The sequence below is a fragment of the Lissotriton helveticus genome, chromosome 6 (assembly GCF_964261635.1).
Source record: "Lissotriton helveticus chromosome 6, aLisHel1.1, whole genome shotgun sequence".
In the NCBI taxonomy this organism is placed as follows: domain Eukaryota; kingdom Metazoa; phylum Chordata; class Amphibia; order Caudata; family Salamandridae; genus Lissotriton; species Lissotriton helveticus.
In genome coordinates this window covers 240,184,236-240,205,297 of record NC_136067.1, presented here as the reverse complement: position 1 = coordinate 240,205,297, position 21,062 = coordinate 240,184,236, and the positions used below count along the sequence as shown (strand labels likewise).

Sequence of the window (21,062 nt, the reverse complement as noted above, 5' to 3'; positions counted from 1 at the left end):
CAAGATCCATGGAAGCTAATCCCATAGCTCACCCCTCACGAAATTCAACGTTCTATGTTTAAGCTCCCCTACCCTCCCTGCCCAGATTCCCCCCTCCACGCTATGTCCTCCCCTCCTCCTCCCCCCCCTGCTTCATGACCATTTCCTCTTGCAACTATGTACGGGCAGTCCTTCAAACAGTAGAGTGCAGTAAGTGCTCGCAGAGCGTGTCAGTCAGAGGATGAATTCCTATAGGGGCCTCACTCATCCCAGCGGTGAACCATCTGGGGTACTCAACCATTCCCCCCTGTATCGTCTCCATGCCAACCATATCTTCTCCCATTTCTTGGGACAACCCCTGCTGTTATAAATAACTTTCTCTGCCCTTTGGCACCAGTCCAGGTCCCGCTCCCATTCCTCCACCGTTGGTGACAGGTCACTCCCCCAGAGTCGAGCTATGTTCCTTTTTGCCACCATACCGGCAAGGGCTAGCCATATCTTGTCCCCCTTGGGCCAGGTAATGTCCCCTGTCACCCCCAGAACGTGCCATCTGGCCTCTAGCAGAACCTCTGCCCCAATTACTTCTTCCATAATCCCCTGCAGTTGAACCCAGTACGTACGGATGTATGTGTATCACATCTAGGATCAAATCATGTACTGTTCAACTCTTCCTATTTGACATCTTCAACCACCTTCATCATTAAATCTTTCACTCCTGTAATCCTTGTGTAACGCTTCTTCTTCATATCTATACTTTTTATGAAAGTATATGCAACCCTCTCTGACAAAACCTCAAATCATATTTTTCCTGAGCTAGGGTCTGAAAGATATCTTTGCTTTCATTTCACAAAGTACCGCCTCCCTCAGTTGGATATTTGCTTCCATAGGTTTACTCCTTTGGAACGTCATGATTGTCATGAGCTTCTCAACAAATCTCAGGACTCCTCCACTAAACTTGTTGCAGTTATGGTTTTCCAGATGTAGCCAATGTAGAACATGTATGTGTGCAGAAATTCTACTGAGAGGAAAACACACCTTAACTAAATGTGATGCTTGAGTGCTTTTTTTGTTTCTTCATGAATAAAAGATTTCTTAGCATGGAGAAAACTCTTCTCTTATGCCTATATTAAATATGGGGGGTCCATCTCTATTCGCCCCTTGATAACACGTTTTACTGCCCTTTATAAGAAGTCATTTGTGTATGTTTACAGGTAAGGAAGTTACCAGGAAGAAACAGATAAGTACCTACAAAAATACATGTCTGCAGGTGTTCACCTACATTTGCAGTTAGACCTTCCCTGGAATGTCCACTAACTCATCCCAACTTTAAATCCACAATTACGGAAATTCCACCATACTTGCAGAATGCTCACATTTGCAGAGCTATTTGTGAGTGAAAAAGATTTACAAAGGACTTAAGAATTGGTTCATGACATTTCAACTTGAAGTTTGATTTTCCTCTTCTTTTGGGAATCTCTTACAGTAGAGGTTTTTAGTAGTTTGGATTTTAACAGTTTGGTTTTGGTATCTATCATAGCTCCAATGTCACATACCATGTATTAGTAGATAGAAGTTCCAGCAGCAGTGTTACTGAAAAACATGCAATTGTAAAAACTGCACTTTAAGGCACAAGTGACAGGAGTGTTTCCTTCTATCCTGCAACCATACAAAAGGATGAAAAAGCCGTATACACAGACAGGTGATTTTCATGAGTGCTTCTAAAAACCTGCTTGAAAAACAACTGGGAGAGACAGGTACCCATTATTGCTATTGTCAGATGTGGCATCATTGACAGTAAATCAGGGCTCAAAGGGTGTATGATGGTAGTTATGGGATGAGTGATACTAATGCCACTTGGATATGTCTTATGTGCCCAAATGCTGTCAGGGAGCTGCACTTCAAAGTGATAGATTTCTCAGGGACCTCCAAGCTACTAACCTCTATCTGATGCCTATACCCTGTGCAATCCTGTTGCCAAATATTAGTCTAAAGATAGATAGCCTACAGAGCTCATATTAAAGCTCATTCATCTTAATATCTCCCACATCCAGAGGACTCTAAGGTGTTCTTCAACACCCTCTTAGATATACAAAGCGGAACTTGACATTTACACTGATCTCTCATTTTCTTGTGGGCATCCACTCTGCCAGCCAAAGAGCTACAGGGGTGACTTTGGCAGAGGTCTGGAGATCACCAACAACGAATTTCCCTTCTCAGTTTCATGTTTCGGTCCAGCAATTCCTCTAGGGTCAAAGCAGGGCCATTCTCCCAACGTTATCTTCTTCATCCGGCTAGCCACCAGAACCAGAGATGAACACCAATTCAGAACTTGGTGTGGGACACTCCCATGCCCAAACTCACCATCATGGATTGTGGAGATGCAATGATGAGCACGCATATTTAAACACTTACTGTCTTCCTACCTGTATGGAATTGGGGTATTAGTAGAAGTAATACTCACAATCCTTGTCAGGGTGGACCACATAAGTAATTAAACCTGTGTTTAACCCTCTGGTAGCTTGGCAGAAAAAAAGTCACCCTTAACTTACAGGCAATGTGTAAAGCATTCATGCAGCACTAAAACAGAAATAAAGTGATAAAAACACAACACGATAAATCCCACATTAATTTAGAAAAATGAATTAGTGAAATGAAATAAATAAAATCACACCAAGATTAAATAAATCCAATAACTAAAACCTAAGATATGACATTTAAAATGTTTCAGCAGAAATAGTGCCAAAACGCACAAACCACTAATCAAGGTTATTTGGTCATGATGCATTGGGTTAAACTCAAAATGTAAAGCGAACAGCGATGGAGGATGGGTCCAAAACAGGAACTAGGTTCACCCTGGTCGAAATCTTTAATCTAAGTTGGTCCTGTTTCATGTGAGAAGCTCTCATCAAATAGGTTGTGGGCAGTCGAGCAGCAGGCTGAGTCCAAAGAGGGGCTCATTGATGGTGGGAGGCTGAAATCCTAGGCCTTACTCTGAACTTCACATTGGTGAAGGATTGCAGAGTGGTCATTGTTGGAGCGAAGAGCTGGTCAATGATTGGACCTTTGCATTGGCTGGAAACGCTGTACAGTTGTTGTCAACGCAAAGTTCAAGGGCTATATCTGGGAAGGTCTCATCACCAGTTGGATGCAGTTTCGATGTTATCCTCAGAGACGTCCGCCTGCATTCATGAGGAGCTCAGAAACTGTTCTTTTTGACGCCAAGAGCTTAGAGCCTCTGTTTTTTTATCTGAAGTCCAGTTCTTAACACCAACCAAGAGTCCAGGATCTGGGGGTGTTGCTTTTGGGGGGTCAAGACCCACGCCAGCAGAGGCCATCAGGAGGCTCCAGACAGATCCAGGTGGTACTGGTCAGCTAGGCAGTTAAAAGGAAGGCCTCTGGAAGCTTGTTGTGTACCTGTAACTCAAACAGCAGGTCATCTAACTGACCTGTGGAGTCTCTTCTGGGGTTCTGGGTTCAAGGCAAACAGATCTAGTCTTTTTCAGCCTTCAGATAGCAGAACAGTCCTGAGTCTTCACAGGTCCAGGAGCCTTCTGATGAGAGATTCTGGATTTTCCATTTTATGCTCCGTTCCGGTCTGTGGGCAGGGGATATCCAATATGTCTAGCTCTATTCTGGTCTGGTCAGTTAAACCCTTTTCCCAGGGGTGACTCCAGCCTGGCTAGTGAAACAAAGGACAGCAGGCTGCGGAGGGAGCTGCATTTGCCAGTGACAGAGCAGGCATTGTCTGAAAAGTTAAAGAGACCTAATACAGCCCTCAACATACCCTGTGAAGCTTAGGGCCTTCGTACAACACTCTTAGCCATCCTGTTCAGGAGAGGAACACAGTCCTCACACCCAAGCCACTTCTAGCAAGTGTCTGGAGAGAATACACATCACACCACTGCAGAAACTTTAACATTCATGTGACCCTGGACACTGCAGAAAGATACATTTGGTTTAAGAAGAAAAATGCCATCTTCCTAACAGTGGTATTTTCAAAATAGTAATTTAAAATCCTACTTGGCCATTAAAAAGCATTTAAACGTTTAGTAAATGTAAGTGAAGGAAGTATTTCTACAGCTGTTCCCAAATTGAAGTTATCACTTACCTGATGTAAAAAGGTAACCCAGTGTTAGTCTATGGCAGGCTAGCCTTGCCACTGTGAAGAATGACTCTAGGTTTTTTTCACTGTCAGGACATGAAAAACTGAAGCACCCATGTCCTACCTTTTAAAGGTCACAGACGCTGCCCTTTGAGCCTTTGGGGCCTACTTAAGGGTTGACTTACATGTAATAAAAAGGAAGGTTTCAGCATAAAAAATGTTTATTTTGTCAGGTTGAATTGGCAGTTTTAATGCTCCTCTACAGGCTACAGTGGCAGTCCTGATACTTGTTTTACAGTGTTACTTTAGTGGGTGGCACAATGAGTGCTGCAGTCCATGTGTAGAACACAAAGTGACATTTAATAGGAACAAGTAAGCAAATTAAATGTGGCAATTAGGTTTATATCAATTTTACCATGTTTAGAATGGAGAGCACAAGCACTTGACCACTGGTTATGTTATGTGTTTTCTGCATGGCCCATTGTAGCTTTCCCTATGTTAGCCTAATTGTGCACGTTGTGGGCCGTAGTTTATTTTGCACACATTGCTATCTAAACACGCTTGCTCTTGTGCCGCATTGTACTTTCACAAGGAACCTGCATGGGTTTTCGTGTTCTGTTCTTGTGTGGGATTTAGTCTGAGCACCACAGACAAGGTCAACCAACAATGCCCCTTGTTATTCTCTCTGGTCAGGCATTAGCACCAAGACACAACATGAGAGTGAAGTTGCTGTTTATGAGCACACATGTCATGCCATATAACTTAGCACCGGAGTTTAAGTACACACACTGTGCGAGGGTTCTGGAACAAGACTGCTATGTCAGTTGAGATTTAGAAAATCCATCTGTGTATGATTTTCTTGGTAATTTCTGTTGTGTCATAACATTACATTACAGCAGTTTAATTCATATCACCTAATATGAACATACTCATATTGCTTTTGATTATTGCATGTTCACTCAATCTGAGTTATCAAGTAAGGTTAAAACTATAACATTAACTAATTCCCTCCCTCCCCTCCAGTCATCATCGAAATAAATCACGTGTGGGATGCTGGGTCCGTGTAAACCATGATCCATCAGTTTGTGTTTATAGGTTAGTGTGATACAATCTTAGTGAATTAGGGCCATATGTTTCAAGCCCCCCCTTTTGCGATTCCCAATTTGCGATTTTTCATGAATCGCAATTTGAGAATCGCAAAAGGGTATGTATTTAAAAAATCGCAAAAAAATAGCGATTCAGTAAAAATGGCTATTTTCATTGCGACACCCCAACTAGCGATTCCTTAACGGAAAAAATCGCAATTTTGTGAATTTTTGCAAATCTGAGAATCGGAAACTCAGGTGCAGCTTGATGACATCACAACCAGGAAGTGTGACTACCTTGCTGCACCTGAGTTTCTGAAGCACAGTCAGAGAGAAGGAGTGGTGGAGAGGGAACTCTGCACTGCTGCAAACAATGGAAGACCCTAGAGACATGGCCAGCCAGAACACACAGCAGCAGCAGCAGGGGGAAACACAGAGGAAAAGAAAACAAAAGTTCTCTGAAGCTGATTTGGAGGTCCTGATCCAAGAAATGGTGATAAGCCATGAGCACCTATTTGGGGAAAAATCACTCTGCGTGCCTGAGACACGCAAGCGGCGTATATGGTCTGACATCCAGCTCAAAGTGAACGCTGTTGGTGTCACACACAGGAGTGTGGAAGATTTAAGAAAGCGCTGGTATGATATGCGCCAGCGCTCCAAGGAGAAGGTGGCTGCCAGGTTGGAGCAGTCCAGGAAGACTGGTGGAGGGACCACCACTGCCACTGACTCCACACCTCTAGAGAAACTGGTCGAGGGGACCTTGCTTCCAGAAAGTGTAATGGGCGTAGCCGACCTGACAGTCCCAACCGCCCGGTACCAGGACAAGGTAAGAAGCATGCCATCACACCCCTGATACCCCCCAACTGCCCCCACACACCCAGCAGCGACCCTGGGGCAGGACAAAACTAGAAGTCCAGTGCAGGTACACAAGCACACACAGTAATGCATTATGGGAGATGTAGTCACATGCACTTTACAGTGGTGCATTTACACCCAGCCAGTCCCCAATAGCATGTGCACAGCAGGAAAGGCAGATACAAGACACATGTAATCCCAAACAGTGATATTTAATACATATCAAGTGCAAGTCAGAACAGTAAATAAATGTGTGCTTTTACGTTCACAGCACCATCTGGAACACAGGCAACAGGCAGTGGAAGACAGGATGATTCCCCTAACACACAAGCAGCAGGGCAAAAGGAGGAAACAGAGGAGGAGGACAGCCCAGTAAACCATCCAAAGCGCCGCAGGAGGAATGTAGTGCCACCACTGCCCCCATTGGAGGATGAGGGCCAGGACACCAATGGCGATGTCCAACCTGTCCCAACACAGCCAGAGCCACAACACCGTGCACGTGCTGATCTGATCCCAACAGTTCCAACCAGGCGCAGGGCCCGTGCATCCACCAGTGCTGCACACCCAGGAGATGACACAGTGTTCGGCGTACAGGAGATGCACATGTTGCAAGTACAGCCTCGACCTGTCGGCTGCGTTCGACACGGTCGACCACGCCATTCTTCTCGACCGTGTCAGCGCAGCCGGCATTAGAGGTGTCGCACTCTCTTGGATAGCATCTTTCCTCCAGGGCAGAACCCAGGCAGTCCATCTTGCAGGATTCTCCGCTCCTCCCCGCCCTCTAGTGTGTGGAGTCCCTCAAGGCTCCTCTCTTTCCCCTCTTCTCTTCAATCTTTATATCTACCCTCTTATTCTCTCTCTTCAGGAGCTGGGGGTCTCCGTGTACAATTACGCTGACGACCTTCAGCTCATCTTTGATCTCTCCACTCCTGACTCTCCCTCTTTCCTCAGTTCCACTCTAATTTTCATCTCGGATTGGATGATCACTAATCATCTCAAGTTGAATCCCGACAAGACGGAGCTTGTCCTCACGGGTGGTCCCACCAATCCTTGGTCCCCCTCTCACTGGCCCCTCTCCTTTGGTCCCTCCCCTTCACCTGCTCCTTCTGTTCGTACCTTGGGCATCAAGGTTAGCAATGACCTCTCAATGCACGCCCAAGTCAGCTCCGTTGTTTCATCCTGTTTCTTGTCCCTCCGTCTCATCCGTAAAATTTCCCGTTTCTTTTCTACCACTGCCCTTAAATTGATCATTATGGCCCTTATCACTTCCCGTCTTGATTACGGGAATTGCCTCTATGTCGGCATCCTGGCCCTCGAATCACAACGGCTACAGGCAATTCAAAATCAAGCAGCCCGTCTCATTTTTCATCTCCCCAAATTCTCTCACATCACGCCTGTCCTCAAGTCCCTCCACTGGCTCCCGGTCCATTTCCGCTCTTTCTTCAAACTAGCCTGCCTAGCCTTTCAAGTTCTGAGCTGGGATGGTGCAGTGAGCTAAAAAACGGTGATGGATCAAGCCCTGATCTTTGGACTGGGTAAGAGTGGTCTGCTTAATTCAGGCACTCTGTTCATCACCACCCCCTTTTCTGAATCATTCTGCCTAGCCTTTCTGGCCTTTACTCACTCTGCTCCTCTCTTTATTGTTTCTTTAGTCACTCCCTACATTCCGACTCGCACCCTTCGCTCCTCTTCTTTTCTTCTTCTCCAAGTTCCCCGCTTCCGCAAATCTCGGACTGGTGGCACCCGTTTCTCGGTTTTGGCCCCCCAGTTCTGGAACAGTCTCCCTTTGTCCATCCGGTCCATTCCCAACTATTCCTCCTTTCGTAAAGCCTTAAAAACTTTTCTTTTTCTCCAGGCCTTCCCAGCTTAGCCCTCTGGTAGCACTGTAGAATCTGACTCCCCCAGCCCCAGGAAGCCGCTTGGCCGCAGTGCGCTTTAGCAAGCTCCTTTTCATTTCATTTCATTTCATTTCAGCGCCTGCAGGCCAAACACATAAAATTACTTCAAAGGGAAGTCACGGTAGGCTTGAGGGGCATGACAGGTGCCCTGGAGGCACTCTGTGTGGAACTTAAGGCCGACCGTGCTGCTAGGCGCAGGGAGATGCTAGATCTGTACACACGGGCAGTGAACTGCCTGTCCTCCGCTACAAATGTGCAATCAAGGCGTTGCATTTGCATGCAGCGTGAGGTGGCACACAACAGCCAGGACGTGGCAAGGGCCTTGGTTCAAATCACATCTGCTGTAGATGAGCTGCGGGCAGTTCGCACTACTGGGCCAGGAGTCCTAACTCCCACAGATGAGGACGCACAATCAGGAAGGAGCAGCATCACCACCCCCCGCCCACCATGGATAGGTGCCATAGTGGGCGTACTAGTAGGCATAGTGGGCCAAGTGAGGAGGGCACTGTGCAACCCCAAACAGGGGCTTCGTCCCGACATCGCCGCATTTGAGGTGCACTAAATAGGACCATTGGATGGGTGCAGCTACCCAATTTACATGGACACTTGCTCCTAACTGAACAATTGCACTGTGATAGTAACATGTGCTGGACATTGGGAGATGCATTGTGTGCACTCAGGTTGTGTGCCGTCATTCATCCTGAAGTTAATGAAATGAAACACAGTCTCACAAATGATATCTAGCATTGTGTCATATTTTCTTACCTAGAAATAGTTCCGTGCAATCTCATCTCGCCTCTGGCGCCCAGCAGCTGCACCAGCTACACCGGCTGGCATGCGTCCTGGAGCTGGCCCCTCTACATCTGGTGAATCCGATTCACTGAGCTCCACCGGTGTGCCTTTCCTGGTGGCGAAGTTGTGCAGCATCATACATGCTACCACTATCTTGCAACAGGTCTGGGGGCTGTATTGTAGTGCCCCTCCACTCTTATGTAGGCATCTGAATCTGCTCTAGAGTATCCCGAAGGTCCGCTCAATGGTGCCTCTGGTTACTATGCGGGTGCTGTTATACCGCCGCTCCCCAGCGTTGGCTGGATTCAGGTAGGGAGTCAGTATGAACTCATGGACCGCATACGCACTGTCACCTGTGGGGTGGGAGGAATATGGTTAAACACTGTCCTGCATATGCTATCCTTAACTAGTGTGGCCTCTGTAGAAATACATTTACCTAGTAGATATCTTTCACCAAACTCCCCACTTGTGAGTCGACGGTGTATCCCACTGTGGCGGAAGATGAAAGTGTTGTGCTTGCTGCCTGGGTATTTTGCGACAATGTCCGTGATGATGTGTTTGGCATCACACACCACCTGTATGTTAAGGGAATGGTAGGATTTGCGATTCTTGAACACATACTGATTCTGAGAGGGGGGGATATTGCAACATGTGTCCCATCTATGCATCCAATGACGTGGGGAAATTGGGCTATTTGATAGAACTCCTGCTTGGTCTGGTATAGTGCCTGTGGGGTGCTGGGGAAGTTGATGTGGTGATGCGGCCTCTGTACCATGGCATCAAGGAACGCGTGGAAAAAGTGCGACAATGCACTCTGTGACACCCCTCCTGCTTAAGCTATCACCCCCTGGAAACTACCTGATGCCAATAGGTGCAGTGAGCACAGGACCTGGATGTGGGTGGGGATGCTGTGTGTCCTGCATGTAGGGTGTTCAAGAATGGGTTTGAGTTCCTCAATTAAATCAAGGATGCTCTCTTCATCCAGCCTGAAGTGTGTATGGATGTCCTCCTCAGTCCGCTGGAACAGGGTAATGCGCACACGGAATATCCTCTCCTGGCGTTTCCTCCTCTGTGCAGCAGCTCTGAGTCGCAGCCTCCTGGCTATTACTTACAGCCCAGCCATTGTGGAAAAATCTGTTGTATTGTGGGACTCCTTAATTAGTTTGCACCTGGTTACCTGCTCATACTTGGTGTTAATTGCGTTTCTCTAAATTGCAAATTTAGTGAATTCGCTATTTGCAATTTTTTCACACATTGCATAGCGATTTCTTAATTTGCGATACCCCGTTTGTGAATTTCACAAACTGAGAAAATCGCAAACTAAGAAATCACTAGGGAATTCGCAGGATTCTGGTTCTCGCAACATAAGGAATCGCTATATTTGCGATTTCTAATTTTGCGATGCGAATGTGCATCATACATGGGAAATAGCACATTTTTAATCGCAAATGCTGTTTTTTGCAGCGTTTGCGACTAAAAATTAGGTTGATACACATGGCCCTTAGTCTTTAGTGTCTCACTGGCGCTTGGGGACTTTGTGTTGGCTGTCGGTGATTAACAGGGGTACTTACTTTACTAGGCTTCCCTTTTATCCTCTGGAGGTCCTAGTTCCGGATCTGCTAGGTCGTGTACAAGGATCTCCCAGGCTCTAGCTATCTCTATATGTTGCAGCCCTTGCTTAGCTTCTCGCAGCAATATGCGTCCCTCGCAGCCCATCCATTTCAGAAGTTCTTTTTTCCAGGTGGGTAGTTTTGGGCCTACCTTTGCTTTCCAGTTCCATTTTATTTCTTGTGTCTGCAGGATGTATGCCAGGTTTTTGCCGAATGGGGGAACCAACCTAAGAGGCAGTGGGCCAGGAGCATGGTGTTTCCCTATCCACAACCTCACTCACTGTCTGTACCACTCCCTCCCAGAATTTCTGCAGTTGGGGCAGTCCCAGAACATGTGTAGGATGTGGGCTGGTATTGCGCCGCAGCATGGGCCAACTGCTTCTTCTGTAGGAAATATCTGCTTATGCATTTAGGGGTCAGGTATGTTCTATGCAGAACATAATAAATTATCAATTTGAAATGTGGGTTTCTGGATACTCTAGTTATCCCAGCTGGTATAATGTCCCATTCTTTGATCTTACCCAAGTCCTTTTCCCATTGGAGGAGTAGCTTCTCCAATGGGCACAGCCCATCTGCGCTGAGCGTTCTATACAGGCAGGACACTGCTTGAGTGGTAGCCATCAACAGGGCCATATAATAGCAACTCGGCTGTAATGGGGGTTCTGTGGTTCCCGATGCTTGCATATCGCTGTCGTTAGTGCTCTGTGTAATAAGAAATATCCCTGGGGTAATCCAAACTCCATCCAGAATGCTTCACATGGTAACATCTCTGTCTCTATGTAAAGGTCACATACTTTTGTCGCCCTAGCTTCCATCCAGGCCTCCAAGTCCCAACAGTTACCTTCACAAGGGAGTGCCTTTAGCATATCTAGAGGAATCAGACGCGGTCTGTGCAGGAAACCACGGTGGAGGAGGTGGGGCCATGTGGGGGGGATTTCAAGGGACGATACCGGGGTAAAATAAATAAATAATTCATTTTCCCATGTTATCGTCTATGAGAATCCCCCCTGAACCCAGCCCATCCGCCTCACCTCTGTTACCTGCACGGACCGCAGCTAAGGGAGATGTCTGGCGAATATGGGATCCACACTCCCATACTCAGGAGTCCTCGGCTCCAACATTTGGCTTGTACTAAGCTCTTGAGGGTCCCCCCTGTTGGCCTATTGACCTTGAAAAACACCTGTAATAGGTCAATCAGCAGTGACTTAGCCTGTCTTTGTCCTTCCGTCTGCCAATGCTCTAAAGCTATACTGTGCAACAGTCACTGTAATTCAAAGTTCAGGGTCGCTAGTCCGCCTTCAGTCACAGGCTTTGAATTAATGTGAGGGCAACTCTACGGTGCCCGGAGCCCCAAATGAAGGTCCGGATCTGGGAGTCTAGGTATTTGAAAAATGCATTTGGGATCTATAACCGCAGTGCGTTAAGGTAATACAGTAGGTGGGGGACTGCTACCATTTTAAGGAGTGCAATCTTACCAGTCACTGAAAGCGCAGGGTCCGCCAGAAGTCCAAACCCGTACGTAAGCCATGGTAAGCACTCCCTAGGTTGCCCTCATAAAGATCTGGCCATGTATGGTAAATGTGAACTCCCAGATATGGTAATCATCTAGGCCCCATTGTAGCCGTGCTAGGACCTTCCCACCAAATTCTCGTCCCACCCCCCCAGAAATAGCAACATATCATCAGAATATAATGCTATGTGATGGTATCAAGATGCGCAGGCTGGAAAACCACTGTCATCGAACAGCCACTACATCGGGTTGAAGGGCAATACTTCGGTTCCGACCGACGCAGTGGTGACAATGTGTTGGTTATGTAGAAAGCAGCAGTAGAACCCACTTCTGAGGCTGAGGCCCAGAACCTAGAGAGGGCACTTCATACAAGGGTAGGACTCAAAGAAGGGAGAGTCCACCAGCACCAGCAGGATTGCAGGAAGTGTTTTTTGTCTCTAAGACTTCAGAAAACTGGAGGCAAGCAGAAAGCCCGTTGTGATCACTTGGAGGGAAGGCAGAGTCCAGCTCTCCTTCAGCAGAGTCAGGGAGCAGTAGGCAGCAGGTCAACAAGCAGAAAAGCAGTCCTTCCAGAAAAGCAGTCCAATTGTGTCCTTTCAGAAGCACAGCACTTCTTCTGACAGAGGTTCAGTTCAAGATCCAGAAGTGTCTTATTTCTAGGGGCCAGAAATCCAGTACTTATACCCAAAAAGTGTCTTTGATGTAGGGGGTGACTTCAGAGAAACTCTCTGAAGTGCACAAGGATCCTGTTCAACCCAGTCCTGTCAGTCAGGCTAACTGTGGGCTTAAATCAAAGCTTTGTGTGTGGACAGGACACTGCAAATTGAAGTGTAAACGTCAGTTCCTTTCATTCCTTCCTGTCCAGGAAGCCCATCAGAATGCAGATTGATGCTGATGAGTGCTCAGAATGCAGATGAGTCTCACATTCCTGTGTTTGTGGCTGTCTAGGGTGAATGCACAAAGTATAGCTCTCGTCCAACCCAGACGTGTACTGGAGACAGGCTGTCAGACACAAAGAGCAGTAAGTACAGAGAAATTGTCACTTTCTGAAAGTGCCTTTTCTAAAACAATAGTGTTAAATCCAGCTGCACCAGTAAGGATGATTTATCATTAGCATACCAAACATATGAAGCATGAAAAAGCTACTCCTCCCTGATCAGGAAATACAAGTGTATTAAGGAATTCCCAATGCTGGCCTATCAGAGGGATAGGCCTCACAGTACTAAAAAACAAAATAGGCTGTTTTTCACTAACAGGACATAAAAGTACATGTCCTACCTTTTACTTACATAGCACCCTGCCCACTTGGTTACTTAGCGTCTACCTTAGGTGTGACTTATGTGTAGTACAGGGCAAGTTTAAGGCCTGGGAAGTGGTTTTAATTGCCATGTTAAAGTGGCAGAAAACTGCACACACACGCACTGCAGTGGCAATCCTGAGACAGGTTTGAAAGACTGCTTTTGTGGGTGGCACAATCAGTGCTGCAGCCCACTAGTAGCATTTGAAGTACAGTGCCTGGGTAAATGTCATACCACTTTTCAAGGGACTTACCAGTACAACAAATACGCCAAGCAGGTATACACCAATGCCAACATGTTTAGGCGAGAAACAAATACACTTTAGCACTGGTTAGCAGTGGTAAAGTGCACAACGTCCAGCAAAACAAATGAGTAAAACATAAAGGAAAAAATGTGTAGAGGGAGACCACCCTAAGTATCCCAGGTCTAACACCTTCCAATCCCAAAATGGCATTCAGGGGACATCATATATGTCATAGATTTAGAATTCTAACACTCTTGTTATTCATTAGAACTTTATAATGAAGCTGCTGGCGTGAACTGGTGAATCTATTGTAAGATTGCTGATGCTGTTCGAAGTATATATTTCACACTACATGTGACTTTTTTTCTGACATGGATGAGGAAGATATTTGATGATTGACATGAAATCTGTCTGCATTACATCTTTCTAGAACACTAACCATAACAGCTATGGCAAACTGTATCCCCTCATTCTGTTCAATTACTGCAGTCTCCTGCACAGAAAATGTTTTACATTCTACAGCTATTATTCCAGTCACATGGTGTTCAGGAGTGCATCACTTCTGTCATGACTATAGAATGTGTTTCTATTTAGTTGTAATTTATGCAAATAAGTCTAATTAACTGAGCACTGCAGTATCCGTTAGCATAATATCGCCTCATTTCAGTATTATCTACCCATGAAATATTAGGGGTCTTCCTCCGTCTTTCTTGCCTGAGCTAACATTGCATTCCAAGGTTTTTATGTTTATTTACTTGCATATATTGTGACTGGTTACAAATGTAATTTTTTCCTATTGTAATGTTGCATTCTTCCTTCTTCTCTTTTTCATGTATCTATTTTACATATGTTAAAATTAGATATTTAGAAATCACCATATCCCTGTGTGAGTATGTGAGAGCTGCCTCAACCAGAAGTGCATATGTTGGCATGAATGTGTTTGGAACATTTGGTCATACTGCACTTGTATATTTAAGTAAAAAGGAGGTTGATATTTTATCATGTAATTACTTTCTACAGATTGTATCACATATTTCATCGGGGTTTCTGGTTCAGAAGTCATTTCGCATAAATCACAAAAGAGGTAAGTATTAATAGACACTGTTGAAGAAGGCAAATTTAATTGGTGAGTAAATGTTCAATGTCAAATGTAAATCCTTCACTGTGATCTCTGATTAATCTCGTGGTAGGGTTTGTCTGAGCTCTGGGAGCAAGTTTGCACCTTGTCAGGAAGCTATTCAGCTCCTGGGTGACAGATGGAAACTCGTGCAAATGGACTTCTACAGGCTTTAGGCAGACAAAAGGTGGCTTTCTAAACAAGGCATTGTCACTTATTTATTTATTTATTTTTGGTTTTTGTATAGCGCATAGTCACCCTTGAGTATCCCAGCGCTGAAACCTCGAACTCCTAATGGGGGCACAGGGAAAAGGAAGAAAAAAAAAAAAAAAAAAAATAATTCAGAGAGACTCAGGGAAAAAGGAGGGTTTTGAGGGACTTCCTGAATCGAAGGAGGTTTGGCTCAGCTCTGAGATTTGGGGGGAGAGCGTTCCATTTTCTGGCTGTGTTCACCGAAAATCTACGGCCGCCTATGCGGGTCTTCTTCACCCTGGGGACGACAATAAGGTTTCCTTGTTCGGACCGAAGCGCTCTCGAGGGTCTGTATGGGGTGATCCAGGCGCTCAGAATGGGGGGACCTGTATTGTTCATGACCTTGTGTGCCAGACAGAGGGCCTTGAAAGCGACTCTTTCCCTTACGGGGAGCCAATGAAGTTTTTTCAAGGCAGGTTTGGCCGAAGTTCTTGCTGGGGTCTTTGTCAGCAGGCGGGCTGCGGCGTTTTGAGTTTTTTGTAGTGTTTGCAAGGTGGCTTCCGGCGCCCCGAGGTAGATTGCGTTACTGTAATCCAGCCTTGCTAGCACTAAGCCTTGAATAAGTAGCAGCCGGGACTGGAATGGGAGTAGGGGGAGTACTTTCCTGCATGATCTCAGGAGCCCATAGCAGATGCCGGCTGTTTTCCTGGCCTGTGTCCGGAAAGTAAGATCTGTCTCTAGCCACACTCCCAGACTCTTGACCTCTGTCTTAGGGGAGGGGGGGTCACCCATACATGCGGGCCAGATGTTCGGAGGGAGACTCGGAGTTTTGTGTCCGAGAAGCAAGATCTCTGTCTTTGACCCGTTCAGTTTTAGGTCGGAGTCGCCCATCCATTGATGAACCGTGGACAGGCAGTCTTGCAGGTTGGAAGGCTGCAGCTTGGGGTGGGAGAGGGTCACCACCAATTGAGTGTCGTCAGCGTAGCGGACGATCGTGACTCCAAAAGGGGCGACCAGCTCCTCCAGGGGGGCCATATATACGTTAAAAAGCGTGGGGCTTAATGAGGAGCCCTGGGGCACTCCACATCGGAGGGGAATTGAGGGAGACCGGCTTTCTCCTTCCCAGACTTGGAAGGAACGTCGGGAGAGAAAGGATGTAAGCCATCTCAGCGCACTGTCTTGTACGCCAGTGCTCTCTAGGCGCTGGACTAGGACCTGATGGCTGACAGTGTCGAATGCTGCGCTGAGGTCCAGGAGGACCACTGCCACTGATCCTCCTGTATCCATGATTTCCCTCGCTTTTTCTACGGCCGCCAGGAGGGCGGTATCTGTGCCCTGGCCTGGTCTAAAACCTGTTTGAGAGTTCTTTAAGCAGTGGTTTGATTCCAGGAAGTGGGACAATTTTTTGTTTGCGAGCTTCTCCGCGACCTTAAGAACATGTTTTACATTAAACGTTTGCATATCCACATCATGTAACCTGCCTTATTGGGAATTAAGGCCAACTTCAGAGTGTCATTTTATATTTAAAAGGAGGACTTTGAGCCTGTCAAAAGGGGTTATTTTGGCCAGACAAATTTACTTTTAAACCCACACAGCCAATTTACTGGTAGTAGGCCTGCAGTTCTGTTTATAATTTTCACTTTATTAATAATAATAATAAGTCTTTTTGTAGAGTGCATGGCTACACCAAACCGGTGTGTCCCTGCACTGAGACCCTGAAACAGTTACAGTAGAACCTAGCTGCAACGAACAAAACGACAGCCAATTGGTTTTTAGAAGGTTCCTAAACTGTGTCTCAGATGGTTCAGCTCTTAGCAGAGCAGGCAGAGAATTCCAGTCCCTTTAGTAGTGACACAATATGTATTGCTGGATAATAGTGACATTTAACCTACAAGCCCTGAGTACACTTTGTACCATATACAAGGGATATATGATGTATAAGTTACATATGCCAATTAGAAACAATTTCACATGTTTCAGGGGTCAAATCACATGTACTGGGTACTGGACAATAGTGTCATGGTGTGCAGAGTACAAAATCCAGCAATAAAATATAGCCAAAAAATGAGAGTGACCATACAAAAAGGGGCGTTTTTCTATACAATGGAAGCCACATGTAAAAAAATAGATACTGAACAAAAAAATCATGTTGTAAACTGCAATTATTGTTAGTATTGGTAAGCATGGTTTGTAAATAGGAATGTGTAAATCAAAATAATTAGGTATGATCAGGTAAATTGCTATTATGCTTGCTGTGAAATATTTCTGCACTTTTCGCATGTATTACATCATTTATTGGCTGCCAGGGGAAGGGGCTTCTGACATAACACACATCTACATTAGTAAAAGTTATTGTAAAATATGTTACCTTTCACCTCACCGTTCCACAGTATTAATACTGCTTTATATCACATATAGACGTCTTAAATGTTGCTAAATAATTTATGTGATCTAACCCAATCATTTTCATTTTCCTAGAAAAGTACAACGTTTCAACTGTTGGCTAGAATCAAAAGAATATTGAGTTGAAAAGTACAAAAAAATGGGTTTTATGTCGAAGGACTCATGAATGGACTACTCTTTAAAAAAAGTGTTTTTCAGCGAATATGGCAAGTTTCTACGACCATCATTTAGCAGTTACAGCTGTTTGGTTCAAGGCACCATGATATAATTCTCATCCCAAATGTTATCTAAATTTCTGATGGTGAACATTTCTAATGTCAACAAAGTGCAAAAGACTTTACAAAGTGCAATTTGTCTGCCTGCTTTGGGATTTTGCATTGATTTTCTTCCCAGAATCTCCACCTTAGTATTCACCGGTGTCTAAAATGCATCCCTCATAAGATTTTTTAATGTTTATTTGTGTGAAGGAACTGTGCCAATTCAATAATAGAATATTAGGTCCAAGCACAGTTTAAATTAATACATCCTGGGCTGAACTCCAGCTAGCAATGAAATAAACCAGGAGGCTGTAGCCCTGAGAAATTTGTGGTAAGCATTATTGAAGAACCAGCACAATGTTAAAGCCATAAAATCAAGCAACCCAATAATGTAAAGAGGGGCACATTTTTATGAACAAAGGTACCACAAGATTATCAGTATCAGATTAAAGGAGTTGGGGATATGGATTTTTAAAGGTTTTAAGTAGAACAATGCCTATAGAAACAACGGTTTTTACAAAACATTGTTAAGTTGTGTACAGTACAATGAGCACTCATCACAGGTCCCCTCTGCACTAAACGCAACAACAACAAAAATTACGAGCAAACTGTTCTCCCTCACAGAAACTTGGAGGACAGGAGTGGACTTAGTTACCTCTTGGGCTGCACCACTCAGATGCATCCAATCTTCCTTAGCTTCTTCACAGCCACAAGATCCTATCTGCCCCTGTTGCCTGCCATACAAAAAGAAATTCCAGTTTCTTGAAGGTAATAGATACATTCTTCTTGGCCGCTCATGAGGCCTTAAAACAGCTAAGGATGTATTCAGGGTGTCGACTTTAGTCTAGCAGTGTTAGGTAGGTTCAATCATCCTTCACCAGAGCTCCAGAAAAGGTAATTCCTGTCTATATCAACTGGTCAGCTGGTGCCTCCACAGACCAGCCCTTCGTCTCAACTTCCTCTATCTGTGATCCTACAAAAGGCCACCCGCACTCTTGAGAACACTTTCTAAGCAAAAGTACTAGGAGAATCAGGATTTCATTGGTCCGACTGCAGGAACACAACAAGCAGACTTTGTCATCTTCTGGTCTTTCCCATGTTCAGTTGTTACCTGAACGGATGGTAACAGGCTGCTAGTTTTATCATATATAATAGTAATTAATGACAAGAACTAGTGATAACCTCCAACCCAATGCCCAAAAAAATACAACAGCCCAGCCCGTCTACTATCCAGCGCTGCCCTGTTCTTGGGTCCAACGTTTCATTCACAGTGATCAGGGTTTACTCTTCCCAATCTAACCCCTTTCAGAGCCAGCTCAATTAGAATTATATTTACAGGATGCCACTAAAGAAGCACCAAAGCAGAACACTCCGGAGGCATCTTTAACATAAGATATAGAGAAGCAAGAGAAAATGAGGAAAAATGAGGAAGGTAGGTACAGGAATGAGGGCACAGAGCAAATTGCAACATGCATATGCTAGTAAATAAAGCCAAAACCTGAGAGTTGCTAAACTGGTTGATAAGAAATAGTGAAAGTAACCTTAATAACAACACTGAAATATCTTCATGAAAAATTGAAGTTTAGGGTCTAGATTCTGATGGACAAGCAGGTATGTAACTGAAGGGGCCAGAAAGCCAGTTGCACCGGATGTGCATCAGCATTGCAAGTCTAAAACACATTAACAATAAGAATATTACACAGGCATAGGGAAATCATAATATGGTGATGGGGATCATGTGCAACTCTACACCTTAGTTTTGATCCACAAGTATAAGGCCTAAAATGTTGTCAACTGTGGGCAATTTGTCCTCAATCTTGTATAAACAGGTGTCCACCGTAAGTGTCCTGAAGAAGCTTGGTAAGACATTCATGTTGTAACAGTGTGGGAAGGGTGCATACTAGGCCACAATAAGCACAACTGGGCGGCCGCTAGGATTACCACTGTCAGCCTCAACCGTGAGCCATTACTCCAGTGACAACAAAAGTATTACAGAGGATTTCCAAGACTGATGATGGCGGAATAGTCATACCACCTATATTCTCTAACTTAACCGAGACAGACTGCCCATCAGTGAATTTGAAGTTCAGGGCAACCCCACAGTACACAGCAAATCACATGGTCCCTGTCCCCATCTCCAACAGATCGAATGATTCAGGGAATCAGCTTTAAACAGTTTTAACAGAGTCCAAACCCAGTTGTTTATTGTTTCAAAGTACAAGAATTTTACTTTGCACTTTCTTAGTATTCTCTCATGGTCTAAAGCATCTGAGACCAGTCACCCAGATCAAAGTCTCATTTTAGCACAGTCTCCCAGTGCAACATGGAGGCGCACATGTTTGGTTTGAATGCAGAACATTAGCTAAAGAGCTATCTAAGTCCAACACAGCCAAATGTTGAAGGCCCCAAAGGTGCAGACATTGCATCAGTGGAGAGTCAGGCTCTGTTCTCGGTATTTTCAGAGGTTTGACCCATATAAGCCAAACTACCCACCCCATGACTCAAAGGATTTGAGCTCCCTGTCAAGAAAGAGTTGGTCAACAATGCAAACTGTTCCTTCAGACTCCTAAGCTTAGCTAATAGATTTTCCTCCAGTTAGTAACCCTAAATATTGCCAGATGGACTCTCACCTGTGCATTATGTACTTATGTAATTATGTACTTTGAGAAGTCTGTGTAGTATGCCAGGTGATACATTTTCTCTGCTGATCTGGTTGTCTAGTGTCTGGGAGCACAGAGCTTCCACTCTTAAAGCGTACAATTAGCCATGGATATCTACAAAGATCATTCATCCAGTATGCGGACTTTCAGGACATAGTCAATTTACACCAGTAAGCATGTCAAATCCATGAACCCACTCTGATGTCACTTACCCGTTGGGAGATGTCAGTACACTCATAAGGTACACACCAGATCGAGGTAGATGTGGGCTTCCCATTAGTTGTTAGACATTGTCATTTGTGCCTGAATGCCTGGAGCCATCAGACATCAACACATTAGGTAGAAATAAATCAGCATCCACTGTAGAGCATATGGAGCAACAAAGTATGTTCTTTGGAGTCATTTCCGAATCTGGTATGTGTCTGTAGATTGTGAAATTGTATCAGGTTAAATCTCCAAGTGTGAATCAACTTCATCATGTGTGCTGGTTTCCTGCCCAATTCTTCATCAACAAACCTTTTTGACCTGCTGTCCCTGATGTCCTGCGGAGTAATATTCTCATCCCCAACACCTCCCCTCCTGAGTGAAAGAGTGATCAACTTCCTACTAGAACCCACGTGCAGCAGCATTTGTAACACAGGGGGGAACACGGTAGCCGCCTGAAGCTTCATGGAGGTCAGGACTACATTTCTCACAATGCACTGGACCATCTACTTCTCGGCGATCACTCGGAGGGCCCAATGGCCAGTGATTTGTTGGTTCTGGTAATTTTGTTTACTGGTGGTGTTCAGGAGACTAGTGACACTAGCCCAGGGAAGTCTGGTGATGCTTTTGACTCTCTAAGGGGTTCCTCTGTCTGGGGGAACCAAACTTTGTTCCAGGACGAGTCTCAGTCATGCAGTTCCAGGAACATTGCCACAGGTGCAGAGTATCATGCCTGCGGTTTGTGCAGCTCAGCGGCAGTGCCTCCGTCAGAGCTCAGCCCCTCCGTTGGAGAGCTAACCGTTGGAGAGCTAAAAACATGAAAAATAAAATGGTAATAAAACACATTTATTACCAT

At 45.1% G+C, this 21,062-nt stretch overlaps 1 protein-coding gene across 1 annotated transcript in view; it reads left to right on the top strand.

Annotated features, from left to right (window-relative positions):
* Positions 1–17,696, top strand: part of LOC144762474 (adhesion G-protein coupled receptor F1-like) — a 208,032-nt gene extending 190,336 nt beyond the window's left edge. Inside the window, exons 7-8 of the mRNA XM_078647688.1 lie at positions 14,394–14,457; positions 17,161–17,696. Coding sequence (XP_078503814.1) covers positions 14,394–14,457; positions 17,161–17,189 — 93 coding nt within the window. The 3' untranslated portion in view covers positions 17,190–17,696. The remainder of the gene's footprint in view (positions 1–14,393; positions 14,458–17,160) is intronic.
* The last annotated feature ends 3,366 nt before the right edge of the window (positions 17,697–21,062 follow it).